General features: G+C 39.7%; 1 protein-coding gene across 5 annotated transcripts in view; it reads left to right on the forward strand.

The window, feature by feature from the left end:
* Window positions 1–299: 299 nt before the first annotated feature.
* The window catches only part of LOC125882234 (ensconsin-like), a 42,836-nt gene continuing 21,653 nt past the window's right edge, over window positions 300–21,482 (forward strand). For 3 of the 5 annotated variants that reach the window (XM_049565991.1, XM_049565992.1, XM_049565993.1), the window contains exons 1-6: window positions 300–456; window positions 1,831–1,914; window positions 2,273–2,326; window positions 6,026–6,186; window positions 16,257–16,404; window positions 20,184–20,273. In XM_049565991.1, coding sequence (XP_049421948.1) covers window positions 420–456; window positions 1,831–1,914; window positions 2,273–2,326; window positions 6,026–6,186; window positions 16,257–16,404; window positions 20,184–20,273 — 574 coding nt within the window. In that variant the 5' untranslated portion in view covers window positions 300–419. The remainder of the gene's footprint in view (window positions 457–1,830; window positions 1,915–2,272; window positions 2,327–6,025; window positions 6,187–16,256; window positions 16,405–20,183; window positions 20,274–21,482) is intronic. The other 2 variants (XM_049565994.1, XM_049565995.1) reach the window with 1 other exon arrangement.

A 21,482-nucleotide genomic window follows, 5' to 3' on the forward strand; every position in this document is an offset into this window, starting at 1 on the left:
TTGCAGATATCCGCAACTACATTGGAGATATCTATAATAACAAACCCCATACACATGAATGGCAAAAATAGTTTGAATCTTACTAGTCAAAACTGAATTACAGATATCTGTAACTGTAGTTTTGACTAGGCAAATTCGAATTACAGATATCTTGAATAAGAGTTTTGACTACGCCAAATTATGTTGCAGATATCAGCAATGAATATCCAGTCTAGCGATTAAATGTTAAAACGGCTTGCCATAGGCTCTGAGGCATATGGTCCCCCTCCCCTCTCCGTCTCTCTACCATCGGCTCCCGACTCCGAGCATCCGTCGTTTCCCTGAGTCACGGTGGAGCCCCAGCGGTCTCCTGTGTGGGTTTCAGCGGCTCTCTGGCTCCTGTCAGGTCCTTTTGATGAAAATAGTCGACGACGTTTGAAATGACTGAAGTGGCTCCAGGCTACCCCGACATGACAGGTGAGGAAAATATGCTCTCATTTAACCGTGGCATTTAGTTTATTCACATTAAATGTGTAGGAATGGTCGTTGTAATGAAACTGCACACAGATACAAGAAGACGGCTAAGCCCTATAGCTGACAAAATCCATCGGCAATTATTTTTCAAGCAAAAAATGCCAAAAATGTGACATTTCCAGGTTCTCAAATGTGAGGATTTGCAGCTTTCCTTGGTCTCGCATTTTATTCAATTTAATATTTCTAGATTTGGAAATTAAGGACAGAACAAGACATTTGATGAAGTCCCTTTAGGCTCTGGGATATTTATCGATGATTAATCGAAAAAAGACAAATTGGTAACAAACATAACAAACAGCCCTACCAATCTGAACATGACTGAAATAATTTAGATTTACAGGCAGGCTCCTTAATGTCATGCTACTCTTAGTAAGCTACTTGATATTTTATATTTTAAAGAATAATGTCACAACTAAGATGGGAAAGGTAATGCACTTGGACCTATATTTACCATTTATGAAGATCATTATTAACATATTTGCAAATTAGGTTTTGAACTATTTGCATCAGTCATTGTTACTGCAGTACATCCATTTCAGCATGTGTGCATACCAGTGTGTAGCCTTTATATTGCAGTGTTGGAATGCCTATGTGTCAGCTATAACTGTATACAGTAGCTTCTCTGAATAATGTAAAAATAAGGGATGTCTGGTGAGTGAATTTCATAATAGTATAGTCTTTGTGAAGATATGTTGACATTTCAAAATGTACATTATCTAACAATTTTATCTTCTTATTTAAACCACTACATCTGATTAGTGAGTAACTGCTAAATGTTCTTGGGGATGTTCCCTAAATCAGCCATGTTCCTTTATTAATGCAGCAGCTTCTTGTCAGCTTCATTTGTCACATACCTCAAGTGAAAAATCAGCTCACACGGCCTTTAAAAAACATGTGATTCAGCTGGTTTATTTTTTGCATGTGATGTAATTTCAGCTGAGGATGAATCACTTGGGACTTATCTCAGATTTGCATATATTTGCATATCTAATGTGTGTGTGTGTGTGTGTGTGTGTGTGTTGAGAGGACATTTTCGAAATAAAAACACAACAGGACAAAGGCTGAGGGTTACACTCAGGGGTCCTGCATTGACAGCTCACACTGACACTTGACCCCAAAGGCGATACAGTGACTGACAGGAGATTTATTGCTTTGGACGCCATGACGAATATGTGTGACTGCTTAGTATTGGAGTCTCTTCCATATTGGCAGAAGCAGGACTCACGTTCGCCATTCCAGCTTTACATTTTTAGCATTATTTGACTCTTGGGCAGCAGAGCATGAATCATGTCTGCATGATCTCTCCAAAACACACAGCGCTGGCCCCTCCTCCTGCACCACTGATCACCATTAGGAATGCATCTCCTGCTCGATCACCATCCAAACCCAGCAGCCCTTCAGGTAAACTTCTAATCACGTTACTCCCTTTGATTTGTTTCCATTATCTTCAAAATCAAGATGGAGAAAACACAGACGTAATGGCAGTGCTGAACGTGCATGTAATGTTTAATTTACATCTGGGTCCAACTTTAATTATTCTGTCATATATTCATGATCTTTAAATCTTTCTGTGTTTTGTCACAATGTTTTAATAATATGTTTTTATGGTTGGAATGTCAGCTTAATTTGAACTTAAACTGGTCTGACATCAAATTCACACACATATAAAAGAATATCATACAAAATGAAAGCATTATGCATATGTACAACCTGCAGGCAGCTGAAATCATCTATTAATTTTCCATTCTCCTGTCTTAAGGCTCCCGGCTGCATTTAGCAAAAGAGCAACGGGAGGATGGAGAGAAGACACAAGGTACGAGTAACTCTCCAGCTGGTAGAGCTCTGTGTGGTCTGTACTGTTCATCTGTCACTGACACACACACACACACACACACACACACACACACACACACCCGCACACACACACACACACACTGTGGGTGGCTGTGCACTGGTTTGTGGAGGAGGAAGTATTCAGATCCTTTACACTGGTGAAAATGTTAATTCCTTTGTGAAAAAATATTGCTAGTTATTTAAATATTTACTGAAGAATATGTATATACAGTAAAATAAACTCAAGTATATAAAGTAAAACTATTCAATTGAAAACTTTGGATCTTTTCAATTGTGAAAACATTCTCAACTCAAAGTCCACCGACTTGCTTGTTCTGCAGCTTTCAGCTGTTTAACAAGGTCGTCCTCGATGTGTTGAGTTGTCATGAAAATGCAGATGTTTCCACAATTCTGAAAACCTCTCCATTGACATTTACAACTCCATGGCAGATGAGGACCTTGTGAAATGGTCAAAAGGTCTGGACCAAGCGAACAAGTGGACTGTCAACTGCTGTTCTCAAAAAGTATCAGTGTTTCTGATTTTCAGGCTTTCACATCACGTAAAGAAGGAAAGCAAGGACAGAAGAAAAACAGAAAGAAAGAAAGAAAGAAAGAAACTAAATTTCCTCTTCTCCTTTTTCCACATCTTGAATAAAAGGGCAGAAAGTCTGGCTTCCTTGTTGCTTATGTTTCAGCCTGCATAACCCTCATGTCATTTTACATACATACACACGCTCTATGCACATGCTTCACCACACGTAGGCACATAAATATATTTATATATACAGACACATACAGTACAGGCCAAAAGTTTGGACACACCTTCTCATTCAATGCGTTTTCTTTATTTTCACGACTATTTACATTGTAGATTCTCACTGAAGGCATCAAAACTATGAATGAACACATGTGGAGTTATGTACTTAACAAAAAAAGGTGAAATAACTGAAAACATGTTTTATATTCTAGTTTCTTCAAAATAGCCACCCTTTGCTCTGATTACTGCTTTGCACACTCTTGGCATTCTCTCCATGAGCTTCAAGAGGTAGTCACCTGAAATGGTTTTCCAACAGTCTTGAAGGAGTTCCCAGAGGTGTTTAGCACTTGTTGGCCCCTTTGCCTTCACTCTGCGGTCCAGCTCACCCCAAACCATCTCCATTGGGTTCAGGTCCGGTGACTGTGGAGGCCAGGTCATCTGCCGCAGCACTCCATCACTCTCCTTCTTGGTCAAATAGCCCTTACACAGCCTGGAGGTGTGTTTGGGGTCATTGTCCTGTTGAAAAATAAATGATCGTCCAACTAAACGCAAACCGGATGGGATGGCATGTCGCTGCAGGATGCTGTGGTAGCCATGCTGGTTCAGTGTGCCTTCAATTTTGAATAAATCCCCAACAGTGTCACCAGCAAAACACCCCCACACCATCACACCTCCTCCTCCATGCTTCACAGTGGGAACCAGGCATGTGGAATCCATCCGTTCACCTTTTCTGCGTCTCACAAAGACACGGCGGTTGGAACCAAAGATCTCAAATTTGGACTCATCAGACCAAAGCACAGATTTCCACTGGTCTAATGTCCATTCCTTGTGTTTCTTGGCCCAAACAAATCTCTTCTGCTTGTTGCCTCTCCTTAGCAGTGGTTTCCTAGCAGCTATTTGACCATGAAGGCCTGATTCGCGCAGTCTCCTCTTAACAGTTGTTCTAGAGATGGGTCTGCTGCTAGAACTCTGTGTGGCATTCATCTGGTCTCTGATCTGAGCTGCTGAGCTGCTGTCGGTCCTCATGTGTGCCAGTTTCGTTGTAGCGCTTGATGGTTTTTGCGACTCCACTTGGGGACACATTTAAAGTTTTTGCAATTTTCCAGACTGACTGACCTTCATTTCTTAAAGTAATGATGGCCACTTGTTTTTCTTTAGTTAGCTGATTGGTTCTTGCCATAATATGAATTTTAACAGTTGTCCAATAGGGCTGTCGGCTGTGTATTAACCTGACTTCTGCACAACACAACTGATGGTCCCAACCCCATTGATAAAGCAAGAAATTCCACTAATTAACCCTGATAAGGCACACCTGTGAAGTGGAAACCATTTCAGGTGACTACCTCTTGAAGCTCATGGAGAGAATGCCAAGAGTGTGCAAAGCAGTAATCAGAGCAAAGGGTGGCTATTTTGAAGAAACTAGAATATAAAACATGTTTCAGTTATTTCACCTTTTTTTGTTAAGTACATAACTCCACATGTGTTCATTCATAGTTTTGATGCCTTCAGTGAGAATCTACAATGTAAATAGTCATGAAAATAAAGAAAACGTATTGAATGAGAAGGTGTGTCCAAACTTTTGGCCTGTACTGTAGCATCGGGACCTCCTAAAAACTATGTTTTAAAATGTGTTTTTGAATGGATACTCATGTACATGATCATATCACTACTGGAAGTAAACTACAGAGCCTTGACAGCAAAAACCTGATTTATGTCATATTGCATCTGCAGCTAACCCGAGGCTCCTGTGTGTCACCTGGCTTGTGCCAATTCAATTGAAAATTTCCTCAGGAATATGCACCAGTAAAACATGATACTGACATGATAATGGCCTTAAGGTGGGTCCTGCTAAACATGTAATCTTAGAGTGGAAACAGATAACTTTTCAACACTGCTGCTATTGCACAGACAATCAGATCACTTTCTGTTTCCCTGTGAGCCTATAGCAGCCTGGCTATGTCCAAAGCAACAAACAACCATAAGTATCCCAATTTTAACTAGAAATACAGTGCTATGATAAAGTAAAACACGTGATAGAACTGATAAGTGGGCAGGTTTTGTTCCTTACTGATCTAGTAGAAAAAATGACAACTGACTGTTAGTTTGAACCCTCTCAAGTCTAGGAGTTCTCTCCATCGAATGACTGCCCATCTGAGGTTCACTCTTGTTTTACGTCAGTTTTATATCTCTCTCTTCTGCTTTCTTTGCCTCCTTCATCAGCAGGGCTCTTTTGCTTTTGCTGGGTAGACCTTCCACAGTTACAAAATGCTCTGAGTGAATTTAAGTTCCCTCTGGTAAGCAGGGATGTACTGTAAGGCTTTTATTGTGAAAGGTTAGAACGGAAGGAGTGAAACAGTAATGTGCTGCCGTTTGCAGGGTGGGAGGCAGAGAAGAGTTTTCCATCTTTGTTCAGACTACGGAGCCTCAGTGTAATGATTTTATTACCTTCATAAGCATAGGAGCAACTCATTATCCTTGGTTACACTACCAATAGCTACCTGGGAAACAAAAATGCTAGCCTCTTTCTGTTTTGGTCCAAAATGATTGACACACTTCCTGCTGTAAATCAAGCCTTCATTTTCCCAGGAGATCGTACCTGGTGGCAACAGAATTGCATAGTGACAGCAATGTTTACAGAGAACCAATCTAATCACAGATGCTGCCATTATACTATAGTCAATATGTTGTGCAATCAGCATTTACTTCATAATGATAAGTTAAAGCAAAACACCTGGCCGTTTTTCACTTTAATACCCTCATTTGTGTCAATATCTACTATATAGTCACGTAACAAGTATGATATTTCCCTCTGAAATTAAGTATAGAAAAAAATGAAAATACTTCAATAGAGTACCAGTGCCTCAAAATAATACTAATAGTATTTTAGTAAATGGACTTACTTCCCTCCTCTGGTGTGTTCAGAGATTTCAGAATTGCTGCGTGATAAGGAGCGTCGTGTGCAGCAGCAACTGGATCGCTGCGCCGAGGAGCGAGGGAGGAAATTGGAGCAGCAGAGGAAGAAGGAGCGCCAGCGCCAGGCGGCAGCTGTGGAGAAAAGAAGGCAGCAGCAAGAGGCAGAGAAGGTCAGAAGTTACAGCACAGTAATATTGCACTCACTACATGTTAGAGGAAGAGAGAAAACAGTATCACATCTTGTTTATGAGGCTCTGACATCCACTGATACTGAAACTGTAATGTTACAGTTTAATATTCAAAGTGTAGAGTCAAGAAGCTTTTTGGTTGGTTTTACAGACACTGTTCGACCCAAACCCTAAACAAAACAGCTGTATAGGACATTATATTAGTGTAATGAAATATTTATCCAAGAGTCAGTAAACCAAAAACAATAAACAAGTGCCATAACTTGAATAGAAAGCTGAAGCATATGCAGTCCAGACTTGTTTCCAAATTAAAACAAGACTAAAAATCTGACCAAAGATTGCATGGCACTTTCACTGACTTAACAGAATTAGTACTCAGAATATATACTGAGATTTAATACCCAGCCCTGTTTGCAAATTCAGTTCCACCTGTGTTTTTTCTTGCTAAATTTGTAATTTAATTGATTATGTAAGACTGAGTATAACTGAGAATTTATCTGTTTACCTAAGATTCTGACATCTGTTTGATATCTTGTTTGTTGCCTTTGCTGGCATAAATCAATATAACAATCATAACAATATTAATGCAAATGTTTTTCAGCTATTAATGTACAGTGGATATACAGTACAGGCCAAAAGTTTGGACACACCTTCTCATTCAATGCGTTTTCTTTATTTTCATGACTATTTACATTGTAGATTCTCACTGAAGGCATCAAAACTATGAATGAACACATGTGGAGTTATGTACTTAACAAAAAAAGGTGAAATAACTGAAAATATGTTTTATATTCTAGTTTCTTCAAAATAGCCACCCTTTGCTCTGATTACTGCTTTGCACACTCTTGGCATTCTCTCCATGAGCTTCAAGAGGTAGTCACCTGAAATGGTTTCCAACAGTCTTGAAGGAGTTCCCAGAGGTGTTTAGCACTTGTTGGCCCCTTTGCCTTCACTCTGCGGTCCAGCTCACCCCAAACCATCTCCATTGGGTTCAGGTCCGGTGACTGTGGAGGCCAGGTCATCTGCCGCAGCACTCCATCACTCTCCTTCTTGGTCAAATAGCCCTTACACAGCCTGGAGGTGTGTTTGGGGTCATTGTCCTGTTGAAAAATAAATGATCGTCCAACTAAACGCAAACCGGATGGGATGGCATGTCGCTGCAGGATGCTGTGGTAGCCATGCTGGTTCAGTGTGCCTTCAATTTTGAATAAATCCCCAACAGTGTCACCAGCAAAACACCCCACACCATCACACCTCCTCCTCCATGCTTCACAGTGGGAACCAGGCATGTGGAATCCATCCGTTCACCTTTTCTGCGTCTCACAAAGACACGGCGGTTGGAACCAAAGATCTCAAATTTGGACTCATCAGACCAAAGCACAGATTTCCACTGGTCTAATGTCCATTCCTTGTGTTTCTTGGCCCAAACAAATCTCTTCTGCTTGTTGCCTCTCCTTAGCAGTGGTTTCCTAGCAGCTATTTGACCATGAAGGCCTGATTCGCGCAGTCTCCTCTTAACAGTTGTTCTAGAGATGGGTCTGCTGCTAGAACTCTGTGTGGCATTCATCTGGTCTCTGATCTGAGCTGCTGTTAACTTGCCATTTCTGAGGCTGGTGACTCAGATGAACTTATCCTCAGAAGCAGAGGTGACTCTTGGTCTTCCTTTCCTGGGTCGGTCCTCATGTGTGCCAGTTTCGTTGTAGCGCTTGATGGTTTTTGCGACTCCACTTGGGGACACATTTAAAGTTTTTGCAATTTTCCGGACTGACTGACCTTCATTTCTTAAAGTAATGATGGCCACTGGTTTTTCTTTAGTTAGCTGATTGGTTCTTGCCATAATATGAATTTTAACAGTTGTCCAATAGGGCTGTCGGCTGTGTATTAACCTGACTTCTGCACAACACAACTGATGGTCCCAACCCCATTGATAAAGCAAGAAATTCCACTAATTAACCCTGATAAGGCACACCTGTGAAGTGGAAACCATTTCAGGTGACTACCTCTTGAAGCTCATGGAGAGAATGCCAAGAGTGTGCAAAGCAGTAATCAGAGCAAAGGGTGGCTATTTTGAAGAAACTAGAATATAAAACATGTTTTCAGTTATTTCACCTTTTTTGTTAAGTACATAACTCCACATGTGTTCATTCATAGTTTTGATGCCTTCAGTGAGAATCTACAATGTAAATAGTCATGAAAATAAAGAAAACGCATTGAATGAGAAGGTGTGTCCAAACTTTTGGCCTGTACTGTATATATATTTCACAAATGGATAAATGTTTGCAAAATCACATGTGAAATCTTCAGATTGATGTCAGAAGAAAAACAAAAAACAAAACAAGTTTCTTTCATTCAGTTTATTGTAAAATGATATGATAGGTAGATAAACAGTACTGAACTATCACCTCAAGCCCAAGCAGCCAGTCGCTAGAAGAAAATGTTGGCATTGTACGTTTCTGCAAACCAAGGATACGTTACATATGCATGTTTCATACGTAGCGTTTCTAAAATGACATGGTAAATGAGCTGACTTTGTCATCACAAAGTGGAGGGGATGGTGGATGATGTAGTCACCTAGGCAAGATGCCTGCCAAGTTACAGACCACTGTTTGAGACCAACAAACACAAAACTGGTTGTGTTTTAGCGAGTCTTTGCTATGTTTCCAGTGGCTTTTTTCACACCAAATGTGGGTGTTTTTTTTTATCAAGACATTGCTGTTTCCTGCTGGGATTGTGTCACCTAAACCAGGTATCTTTCCCTAATGATAACCAACTGGTTTTTGTGCCATAATCTAGCCTCATGTTAACCACAGCATTACGTTTCAGCACATCACATTTTGAGAGGGGTACAAGCCAACATTTTTTCTGGCGATTGGGTTGGCCTAAGTCAATAAGGCAATTCATATAAATCAAAATAGACATGACAGTAGACATGCAGCATAACTCACCTCTAAACAGGGAACAAAATCCACACCATCCACCAGATAAATGCTGGTAAAATATGCAAGTGGCTGGTAGATTTACTTAAGATAAGATAAGATAAGATAAGATAAGATAAGATAAACTTTATTGTCCCAAGCGGGAAATTTGTTTTGGGCACATACAGTAGTGCAATATAGCTGCATAGCAATTACACCCATCATATACAAACAAGACACAGAAGACGACCATGTAGTACGCAAGGCGCAGATTTGAATAACATAATAGTGCAATTAGGACTACTGGATGAAATAAAGTCCCCATAGAATCATTAAATCACTTAAGTCACCAGCCAAAATAACAAAGATAAAATTAACTAGCCATTTGTCCTGTGGACAAAAAATTTAATTTTGCACCCTGTACGCTTCGGCCTCATGCTACCTCTCTATCCGTTTGTCCTGCCATTACTCTGTTGTTCACATTCACAAGCTTAAACTGAGAAACTGGATTACAGATTTAAACATTTTTTTCCAGCAGTGATCGCTCTGTTTTTGTTTTTTTCTCTCTCCATCTGAGCTCTCTCCTTAAATTAATTGTGTCGATCCATAACAGAGTCAGTGTATTTCCAGCTGTTGTTGGGCTGAACCAGAGTTTAAGGGAATAGCAAATAATTAATGCAGAAGCTCTAATGACTTTCTGTCAGCTGACCAATTGTGTGCATTCAACTGTAACATGAAAAGTTTGGCTGGTTTTCTGCTGCAGACTTAAAGCCACAGTACATACACACTACATTTACCCCTCCAACATCCTGCCCAATCCTTGCTGCCACAACACAAAAATATGGAATATTACAAAATATATCTTAAGATATACTGTGCCGAGGGTTGCAAATTCTGGGAAAATTCAAGGTTGGCACTATCCATGGGAATTAACGAGAATTTATTGCAACTTCACTAATCCCACCAGAGGCAATTTATTTAAACAGCTTGCCTTACACACATACTATAGCATACAGTAACATATAGACACATAAATAGATGAGTAATAAATAAAGATAATAAAGAATTTTATTTTTTTTAAATGCCATGCAATGTTCAGTGAAATAAAAAAAATCTATAACTAATAAGAAGTTAATCTGGCTTCACAATAACTGCAGTGTTTACATCAAATTTAAGATGTTCACCAAGAAAAGGTATCTAAATATTTGTATGAGGTAACCCTTTTCAGAGTTTGATTGTGAATAATGCTTTTTTTTTTAGCTGTGTCTGTGTTATGTCTAAAATCAGTAGTCAACTCCTTATTTTTAGATGCATTTAAGTCTAAGAAATGTAAAACAGACAAGGAGGTCTTGTAAAGATTACTCCTCATTTCAGCTTTCTGAATCAGCCTTTCCTCGTCCATAGACGCGCTTTCACAACAAGGGACAGAAATAAATAGAAACAGGGCGTGCGATAATAGTTCAGTTCAAAATGATGCCTGCAGCCAGTTAGGACACCTCTTTTGTCAGCTTCAGATTCAAAATGTATCCATCTTGGCGCAGTTTTCTTGAGACTAACTAACACAGACACTAGTGGCTCTGTTAGTCTGTTTATAAACATAATATTATGTTAATCATGTTGTCATATTGCTTATTATTAATGCAGAAAATTTCCAAAATTGCAACCCTAAATGTGCCACTTCTGAAGTGATCTAGAGTGAGACACTGTCTCCTGCAGCAGCAGGAACTGTGATGTGGGATCCTACTGCACTTCACACAGGAAGTGTAGCGTTAGCAGCACATTAGCAGAGCAGCAGCTTTAGTCCTCTGGCTGTGTCCACACAGGATGCATTCAGACACAGTATTATGTGTGGGCCACCCATGTTTTGGCAGCAGTGACTTCAGGGACAATCTTTGGATCATGTTTACTCACTTACAAGGCGAGTAAAATGGAAGTAAAACTCCATCAGAAATGATTTTGTGTTGTATGAGACTGATGTGTTCATGGTTATAGCCTCTTTCTCAGGAGGTAGCACAGAGGCCTGCTACATGAATTAAACTGAACACTCTACATGAGTCATGAGTGGGCATCACTTGGCTGAGAATCATTGACTCATATTATTATAGTCACTTTTAGAGTCCAACATCAGTTATCAGCTGCATTGTCATCTCAACCCTGAATATTAATTATTAGTGGCTGTTAAAACACTAAGCAGCACATGAAGGGTTAACAAGCCCCTGGTCAGGAGTGACAGTCTGATCCACAGAGAGTTCACCACTCACCCTCAGAGAGAGGAGGGGTCACTGTCTTTATTGATTTAAAGGTTTTGTTTGTGTGCTAACAGCCCCCTCCTCCCCTCCTCCCCTCCTCACACTCATATGCATAACTTAATGACATAATGATTGGTCAGCCTCATGGGGAGATGACATCACCGTCAGCGTATCATGTGCCATTTACTGGAACAGACAGTCGATGCTTGCAGTGCTGTGACAAGCACATATTTCATCTCTGAAAAGGAAAATAAATCTACACAATCCATGTGATTCAATGAGGAAAACACAAAAGACTTCATTGTAGGATTTAATGAAGTCTTTTACTGTACTAAAGGTTATGGCTCAGAGCTTTCCCAAAAAATTGTTTTAGTTACAGTTTTTAATTTTCTAGCCTGTAAAAATAATGAAAACTCCTAATCATAATTTTCCAGTTATTTTATTTTTTTTTTTACATTCATTTTCTTTATTTTTTCAAGATACATAAACAATACATAACTATATCAGTATACAAACATACAGAGAAGAGAGATAAAAATAAAATTAAAATACGTTAAAAAATTAAATAATAAAAGTTATATATATATATATATATAAATAATAATTTAAAAAATCTATAAAAACAAACAAATAAATAAAATGCTTCTCCCTACAGCAAGTGATCACCAGTTTCCAACTTCATCCCACCATACTGTTAACATAAAATAGACTTAAATTATTTATTTTGTCATATTAGCCAAACGATATTCAGTATACAGTGATATGAAACAGAGAGAGGCAGCAGTTTCTCACATTGGAAAATATGGAACCAGCATGCTTGACATTTTTTGCTTGATAAATTTACTTTGAAATGTGAAATTATTATAGATCAGCAGAGTGTTCCAGGGATTAGAGTTCTCAGTCTCAACCCGAGCCCAAAGGGTCCCAGAAAGCCTGATGAGTCGGACCAGGTTCTGGTGAAAAATATGCGCTGATTGGCAGGGTCAGGTAGGGCTGGGGAATAATTTAACCCTAGTCTTGTTTGTTTGCTTGTTTTTTGATAAACAAATATAAAATGTTAAAAAGGGCAGGCAGGGAGAGAAGGAGATGGAGCAGCCGGGCTCAGTCCCAGGCTCTCTGTTTTTCCTCCCAGCTGGAGCAGGGAGCTTCTCTGGTGGGGAAATACAATGTGGAGAGTCAATGATCCACTGAGTTGGTGTATTTTCCACCAGAGACACATTGCTTGCACTGCAACACAGCCTGTGTGTCCCAGGCATCAGAAGCCGACTCATGCGTTTTAGGGGGGACGGACTTGGTTGGCCTCTGGCTCAGTATTTTATGTGATGATCTTGGACGGACCGTCTGTGAAATTAAAAAAAAATGTTAGAAATGCCCATCAGTGTTTTTGGGGCCCATGTTAACATTTGTAAAATGTCTTGTGTAATGTCTTGTTTGTTCAATCAGCAGTCCAAAACCCAAAGACAAGCATTAAGGTGTTAATTAACTATCATATGAGAAAAGCAGCAGATAATCACATTCGAGAGGCTGGAAAAAGATTTCTGTTTGTTCTGCTTGAAATATGATTAAAACAATGACTCAGTTACTAAAATAATCGCAAATGTATCGTATCTTGCTCAACTAATAAATAAATCAACAAATCAAGATTCATTTCAGCTCTAGTTTGTAGTTTTGTGATTATTATCATCCAAAATATTTCAGTTTTACTGCAGCTTATTTCTAGTGTAGAACATTTTCTTTGTCATATTTTAAGACTTTTCTCTAGCTGTCAGAAAGATCCTTTGTTTTCTGGGTTTTATCTGTTTTATTGCGTTAGTTTTCCAACTGTCATTAAAAGTAGTGTGTCAGGCTTACAGTCTGTGAGGGCACTGCAGATGTAAATTAGCTCATTATGACTAAACTCTGCCACATTTGCCCCGTAATGAATGACACTTAATGCGCTGCACTGCCCCATATGAATAGAATAAATCACAAATAATTATCAAACAGTTCTCATGCACAATTTTCTGCAGAGAAGTTGCAAATGACTCTGCTGCAGTCTGTTTCTCTCTGTCTTCTATATCTGTGATCTATATCTACAGTATATCTGAATCTATTCCATCCCCCCTCGTCTTACATTTCTGCTGTCTCTTTTTCATTCCCTCTTCTTGACTCTGAGCCCCTCCCCTCCTGTCGTCTCTCCTCCCTCTTGCAGTTTGTGCGTGACTCTGCATGCACCTTCAGCAAACCCCCCCTTACAATGCTGAGGTGGGGCATTTTCAACATTTTTATATATAGAAGACAGTTTACCAGAACAGTGTATCAGCTTTATACTATGCCCAAACTAAATATACAACTGCTGTCTGCTTACTAACACCACCATATTCAATTGGGAAACCAAAAGGAGTGTGGTTGTAAATAGAAAGCAGAAAGAGAAAGACAGACACAGCAAATTTACTAATAATCTTCAGTTCTACAAAAAAAAATCTTTTATCACAAATCAATTAGTACAGGCAAGGAAATACAAAAATATTAAATATAAATCTAAACAATCAATATTTACTCTATATAATGTAACACTGTAATATTATAACATCCACTTTTATGTTTAATTTGCTGAGAGAAGACAAAACATTTTTGCTATGTCTTCATTGCAACAAATCATTACAGATGTCTCTCAAATAGAAAAAACACAGGTGGAAACCTTAAAGGTAACTGATGTTGCTCCTAGCAAGGCCGCCAGATATTTGCATAGTATTCAATCAATGCCCAGCACTGATACAAAAGCCCTTTTTACACAGAGATCTTGCTATACCACTGCTGCAAAGTCCTTCCTTTATGGTGCCTTTGCATTTTTACGCAGAACGAAAAAAATAGCAGCAGCAATAAAAATTGCACAACATGGCAATAACAAGCATTTATCTTTCCTGTTATATGGCGGCTGATCTCATCCTCTGCTCAGAGGGTAAGGAGCTCCCGGACATCATTGTTTCAACAGTTTGCGCATATTTTCAGCTGTTGTACTTTGTGTTTGAGTTAGCTGCTAAATGCTGCTAGCTGCGTTTTCAATCTCCCTTTCAATCTAGTGGGTTGCACACATGACACGTCGTCAAAACATGACACCTGTCCCGTCCATGATCTCTTCCTGCTGGCTGTCCCTCTTACACTGATGTCGTTTCAGCACTGTTACTACCTCAACTGCTGGCTTAAAGATGAGACAACTCTGTCCCCCCATTCCACAATTATACCTTTTATTCAGAATGGCGAGTGACACAACGTGACATTCCCTCCTTGAAGAGGCAGTGTAAAGGGGACCAAAGAAGAAGGAGAAGACTGGTCCACTCTAAAAATGAGACGCAATACGGAATAGCTGTCTTGGAAAGTCTTAAAAAGCACTGAATTTAATTTAAATGAAAAAAGGTCTTAAAAAATTAATAAAATTCCTAATTTTACTGGTCAAAAATCCTAAATATGTTCTCTCGGCTGCGTAAATGAACTTAAATAAATATTTTCTCAAAAAGTTAATTCATCCATCCATTTTGTTTGCTTATACGGGTCCAGGTTGCATTAATTTGATCAATTATATTGCTAGGGAATACAATTAAATAATTAGGTAATGTGATAAATGATTCTCGATCTTAGCGTCCCTCCTGGTTTTCCATTATACTTTATAACTTGACCAGTATGAACATAAAACTGGAATTAAATTTCATCCTCTGAGGCATTAAATAGGTCTTAAATTGCCATGAAATCTCTGAGTATCTGATATTAATATATGTATATGAATAATAGATACACACTGTGTAGTCACCAGATCTGACAGTATGTTAAATTGTCTACATGAAGATGGTATAAAAAAGGGAAGGACTGTATTGATCTTAGGCAAGGAGCCGTTTATTAAATGATGAATTCCTGAATCTAAATGCAGATTATTGTCTTCATTCAAGCCACACCCTACCCCCAGAGGAAGGCATATATTTTGCTCTTTATAATTAATATGTTTGTTTTTTAATTATTTTTTTCACTGATCAAAAATACTAAATAAAAAAATTACGTCTTGGAATATAAGTAGATAAAATAAAAAGATGAAAAAATGAAGAGAGCATTTGATTATTTTGTTATTTCTTAACTACATGGAAAAAACAATGAGTTTGGACCAAAACATATGTCAAGTATATTGTATTGTTTTGCTGTGATTTATATGTATGTTTATGTAGTAAGTGTATGTTTTACAGGTCGTTATGCCACATACAGAAATATAGAAATGAGGTAGAAGAAGGTAGAAAGAGTAAAGGAGAGTGGAGACAAGGAATGCAAAAGGAAAAAGAACACTGGAGATAAAACCAGTGCAGCCAGTATCAGTATCCAATCCACCCAGTCTGCGTGTGTGTGTGTGTGTGTGTGTGTGTGTGTGTGTAGAGGCATGGTCCCCTGTGTGTATGTGTGTGTTCATGCATGTGTGTGGGGGTGGCGGCGGGTTGCATTTTGTCCCCTCCCGTCTGACTAAACTGCTCTTTGAAATAGATTTCAGAGAGGGAGGGAGATGGAGGTGGAGAGAGGTAGAGAGAAAGAAAGAAAGAGAGAGAGGGAGGGTGGGGTGAACAATTGCGAGTTGGGAGAGGGAGATAGGGAGGGAGTCAGTGTTACCTAGAGGGAGAGGCAGACAGAGAGAGAGAGGGAGCAGCGCTGCTGTATTATGTATCACTGAGTGTCAGAGGAGCCAGCGATCGAGCGCTGGTGACCGCCAGCAGAGGCAGAAACAGACGAGTGGGAACAGGACGCAGGGGCGAGGCTGTTGCATGCGGTAACCATGGCGCAGCCTTCTCCGTGCGCATCACCGAGCAGTCGTCGCCGTAGCGATGGCTCAGTGAGAGAATGTCTGTTCTTCCCTGTTTCTGAACGCAACGAGCAGGAGAGGCTGGAGGCCCTGGTCCGCCGGAGAGCAGGAGGTGCCGAGAGACGAGGAGGAGGTGTTGGAAATGGAGGGGGGGAGGCTCGGGACCACCTGGATAACAGGCCTAAACGCTGGACATGGGGAGGACCGCCTGATGGAGTAGAGGGTGAGTATGATTTGGGGGGGGGGGGGGGTGATGGAGAGATAGTGATGATGTCAGTGGAAGGTTGGTTTGAAATGTAGAAGAGGAGAGACCATACGGTGGATACTGATGGGGGCTGGGAGGAGAGGAGAGGCGAGGAGAGGAGACGAGAGGAGAGATGTTTTGAGGGGGGGGGGGGGGGTCTGGAGGTCGTGGGGGGAAGGAAGAGGGGGATGGTGGGATGAAAGGGTGGGGATGACAAAGCAGAGGAAGTGGGCTGTTGAGGAACAGCAAGTGAGATGTGGATAAAAAGAGGAAGGTGAAGTGATGGAGGTAAAGAAAGGAGAAGGGCAGTGGATGTAAAAGGGTGTGGAGGCTGCAATGCAGGAGCTGCTCCGCGCTTTGTCTCTAAACCTCACCAGGGTTACGAGAGGCTGTGTGTGTGTTTACCATCTGTGTGTAGAGATTATCAGTATGAAATCAGATGTGCTGAAGCTGTGGTTTTAAACAGGCATGAGCTGCTGATTTTGGCCTGTAAATGTGCTACAGGTGTGTGCTTGTTCGTGTGTGTTACTGCTCTGTTGTTTTATTTCCGAGCTGGGAGGCAGCTCCAATTCCCAGAAGAGTTACACATCTAACCTTGAACGCACCAAGGCCACTGACATAAACATAGACAAAGTGCGACATGAGGCCGTTTACTGTGCTAGCATCCATCTCTTAGTTTATCTTTTTTCTTTCGTATCACATCATCCTCGTCCTTTCCGAAATATCTCTACCAGCGGGAGGCCAGAGCACCACCGGCTAGGCTCTACATCCTGCAGTGCATTCATAGCGCCATCAATTATTCACAGCCCAGCCGTTCTGGCACTGACCCGGGATCAGGGTCCACCCAGCAGCTTGTCTGGCTCCGGCCCGGCTGACTGGCAGAGAGGCTGCTCTGGGATCTGTTGGGCCCAGTAAAACGCTCACTGCAGCAGAAACAGCAGCATCTCATCTTACAGCTCCACTCGATTAAAGGACAGAGACTCAATAAAGTGTGTGTATGTGTGTATGTGCTGCACATTTTTCCGTGGTCCCAAGTTAGACCACTTCTGATTATAACTCAGTTTATTTTGATGTTCAATCCATCGTGGCAGCATTCATAGTCATACGTCACAAGTGACTCATTTATGTTCACATGCTTTATGTTCTGGAAAACTGAAAGAAATATGGAGTCAATTGATTGGCCAACAATAAGCTCCCGGCTATAAATCAACCAGCTATAACAGGATACTTCCGCATGTTAATAATGCAAACAGGAGACATGATATGATGCCATACATTGTTCAAACTGCAGAACTTTATTTAAAATTCTAGTGAAGAGCCAAAATCTGTCAGGATAAACTTTGGGGGAGATATTTTTGAAATTATTATAAAAATACTGAGAATATTTAAAGTATCCTCATAAAAAACATTTATATGATATCTAACAAATTAGCACCGGCACCCAAGAAAAGAGAGAAACTTGGTTGGGTGTCGTCATCTTACATACTTAACGTAAAGTTATGTAGGTTAGGTTCTGAAAAAGAAACATGGTTGGGCTGCATCACAAGACACTTAAAGTAACGTGACGATGTACCTTAAAATAACCCAAAGTTGTTTCACACAGGACACGAACACCAGTCTCCAGCAGGAAAGTCCTGTGTTTGTTTGACCCACCCACCACCCCAACCTGTTTATTTATGTGGACTTTCACTCTACTACTTTCTTCTCAGCAACACATTCACATTCATCACTGACAGCAGCCTTCATGATAATGTGGGTTACATACAAATTAATGGCTTATGATAACGCTGGCTATGTGCAAAGTTGGTGCATTACTTTTTTATAGGTATACATACAAACAGTGCATGAAAACAGCCTGGAATATTTGTATTTGATAGAATGGTACAGCCATTGAAAAGTGGAATATTTCACTCGGCTTCAACATGATATTGCTAAAACAGGCTGATCCTGAATATATACGATCAGTCGGACAGTGTGGAGTAAGGGGAAATAAAGGTATAAAACAGGATGTTTTTAAGGGTTATATTATACATTTAAGTGGGGTCATGTTTTTTAAACCTTTGAATTCATGAGTTGTGATTTATATGGATGTTTTTAAAATGTCAGAGCCCATAGAAGTCACTTTTTAAAACATTTTGTTACTGTAAATGTTTAAATAGTTTCCTCAACTGCAAAGAGAACCAAGTCTGCGTTTGAAAAAGACTCACTTGGTCCAATGTCAGCCACACTAGCAGGATGTCAGTTGGTTGACCAATTTGGTCCAGACTGAAACATCTTAGTAACTGCTGAATGAATTTCCATAACATTGTGTGACATTCATGGCTCCCTTAGGATGCATAATAATTTTGGTATTCCTCTGACTTTTCCTTTAGTGCCATCATGAAGTTGACATTTATGGTTCAGAGAAAAATGTCTCTACAACTACTTGTTGCAGTTTAGTGCAGATATTCGTGGTCTTTGCTGAGCCCTGACTTTTCATCTAGCCCCATCTTGTTATTGTCTGTCACCTGGCAAAAGTCTTCTCACAGCCTAAGGCCATGCTTCATGTATACAGATAATTTTGAAAATGGATATTAAAAAAAGTGTGCCCATGACTTTTATTTTTTATTTTTTTATTTATTTTTTTTTTTACAAAATATCTCCCACACTATAACACAAAAAATTACCCTGAACACTCACCGGGCCAGTTGGTGGTAATAATTATTTATCCTTCTTTAACTGCAAATTTTGTGCCCAAAGGAAAACTTTGTGAACATCTGTTATTATTTAATAAGGTTTGGTTTTGGTTTGTTCATCTTTCTTCATTCATTTTTATCACCACAAAATGCCTCTGATGGACAGAAGAATCGATTGATTTTATTAATCTAGTAAAAACTTTAATTTGTTTTTACAATAATAATTTACTTAAAAATTTTGATACTTGGCGTCCGTTTATAAATACAAAATTGCCACGCAAAGAATTGCAATTTTGCGACTGAGTCCATTGGCATCACATGAAGGACCTTGAAGTTGCAGTTACATGGTTTTGCCACTTTGTCAAATTGGCTTCAAAGTTCGGCACACTTCTGTGGGCGTGGTTTAGATGAAGAGGAGTCATTAGACCAGACATTGCCACAAAATGTAAACAAACCTGTAGCGTGTTACACAAAACAACAATGGGCATGTGCAAGCTGAGGAAATGATGTCGTTGTTTTGCAAACGCTCTATTTGACATGTTCACATGGATAAACAGTACCCAGAGTTTTGAAAAATCTGCAATTTATGAGGCATTTTTATAAACCTCTGATTTAGTGACCTAAAACTGTTTGTGTGTAGATGAGAGACCAAAATATGGCATGAAATATCCATTTAAAAAATATCTGTGTGTGTGTTGGCAGGTTCTATATGACTTCAGTACCAAGCATGTTGTGCAGACCTCTGATTATTGAAACATGAACCGCACAAGTTCCTTTTGAAGGCAACTTTGTTTTACCCTTTGTTTTGCTCTGCTCCACTATCAGGGTTAGGAACACTCAGGTGGCATCTACAGTCCTATCTCGTCTGAGTTGATGATGATTCGGCATAACAAGGTTTTGATGTGTGACTTCCTCCTGGGAATCTTGGACAGAGCTTATTGTGTTTCAGATGTTACTGTTTATGTTAGTGTGTGTGTTGTTACCTGTTTGTGTGCCGTGTGTTAGTGATGCAGGAGTATGAGTGGGTGTGTGAGTGAGTGTGTAACGCTTTGCTTTCTCCGCTGTGCTTCACCTGCTGCCCAGGTAACCCTAAGACCCCGCCCTGCAATGCCATTGGCTCTGCTCAGCCCAATGAGCTTCCTGCTGCTTCCAGCACCAGCCAATCCCGTAACGGTACAGACAACATGACTCTGTGTGCCACGCTTATACCGCTCCCCTGCCTCACTCCCACCACGAATCCTGTTGTGTCACCTACAGCTGCTCCTCTGTCTGCATGTGTGTGGACGTCTTTGTATCGTCACAGCAGCTTTTTATTGTCCTGAAGTGTGTTAATGTCGTGTGTGTCTGGTGATCAATTCATTGCAGTGTTTTCTTTACTCAAAATATATTTACTCTGTGAGTAAATAACAAAACATGCTGACATACATGCTTCACAGCATCTTTGCATAGAAATGCAGCAAAAGGGTTTCTGGGGAAGTTCAGACAGGGCCCTGCTCAAAATCTGGAGTATAAATCGTTTCTGTCTGCAGTCCTTTGAGTCACACAAATGCAGAGATATCCAGCAGCATTTGGGTTGGGCCGACCCCCAACATGGAGCTGGGAAGAAAACATCAGATGGTGAAAACACACAGATGATTTAATTTATTTAATGTATTAGGCTTCTTTTAACAGTGTTTTCTTTGTTACTTTACAGTCTAGTCTGCTAAATGTGACTTGCAGACACATAAAATCTGGAGATGTATTGTTCTTTGATAAGATCAAATAATGACGCTGCAAAACAAGAAAAACCCATGATAAGATAAGGGCTCAGCTCTCCCAAAATACGCTTTTATCACTAAACACTAACTATATGTGTGAAGTTTTACAATAATAAAAAAACTCTTCAACTCAACCTCAATCTTCAACCTCATCAATACAAAAGAGAAATTAAGGTGGTTAAATCCAAAAGTCAGGGTAGACAAAAAATGAAAAATAAGTAAAGTCCTGCCTTTTTTTCTCCTTCAAACTAACAAATTCAAAGATTCAAGGATTTATCATTGTCATCAGAGGATTTACAAAGAAATCCCCCTCCATGATCCACACAGGAAATTTGGAAGTAGATATCCACATTAATTTAAATGAGAATAGAATATAAACAATAAAATAGCTAATATAACTATGTAAAAATAGTACAAAAGGAAGAAATTAAAAGGAAAACGAAAATACATTTCCAAGAATATAATTACATATACAATGGTATAATAAATAGAAAACTTTGATCATTTGTGGTTACTGAATTTTGTTACATGACCTCCAACACTAACTGTATGTTTACACACTGTATCTGTGTATTTGTGCATTTGTGTGTATGTAACAGAGCAAAAACAACATTTGTGTCATACA

This window comes from Epinephelus fuscoguttatus, linkage group LG21 (assembly GCF_011397635.1).
Source record: "Epinephelus fuscoguttatus linkage group LG21, E.fuscoguttatus.final_Chr_v1".
NCBI lineage: Eukaryota > Metazoa > Chordata > Actinopteri > Perciformes > Serranidae > Epinephelus > Epinephelus fuscoguttatus.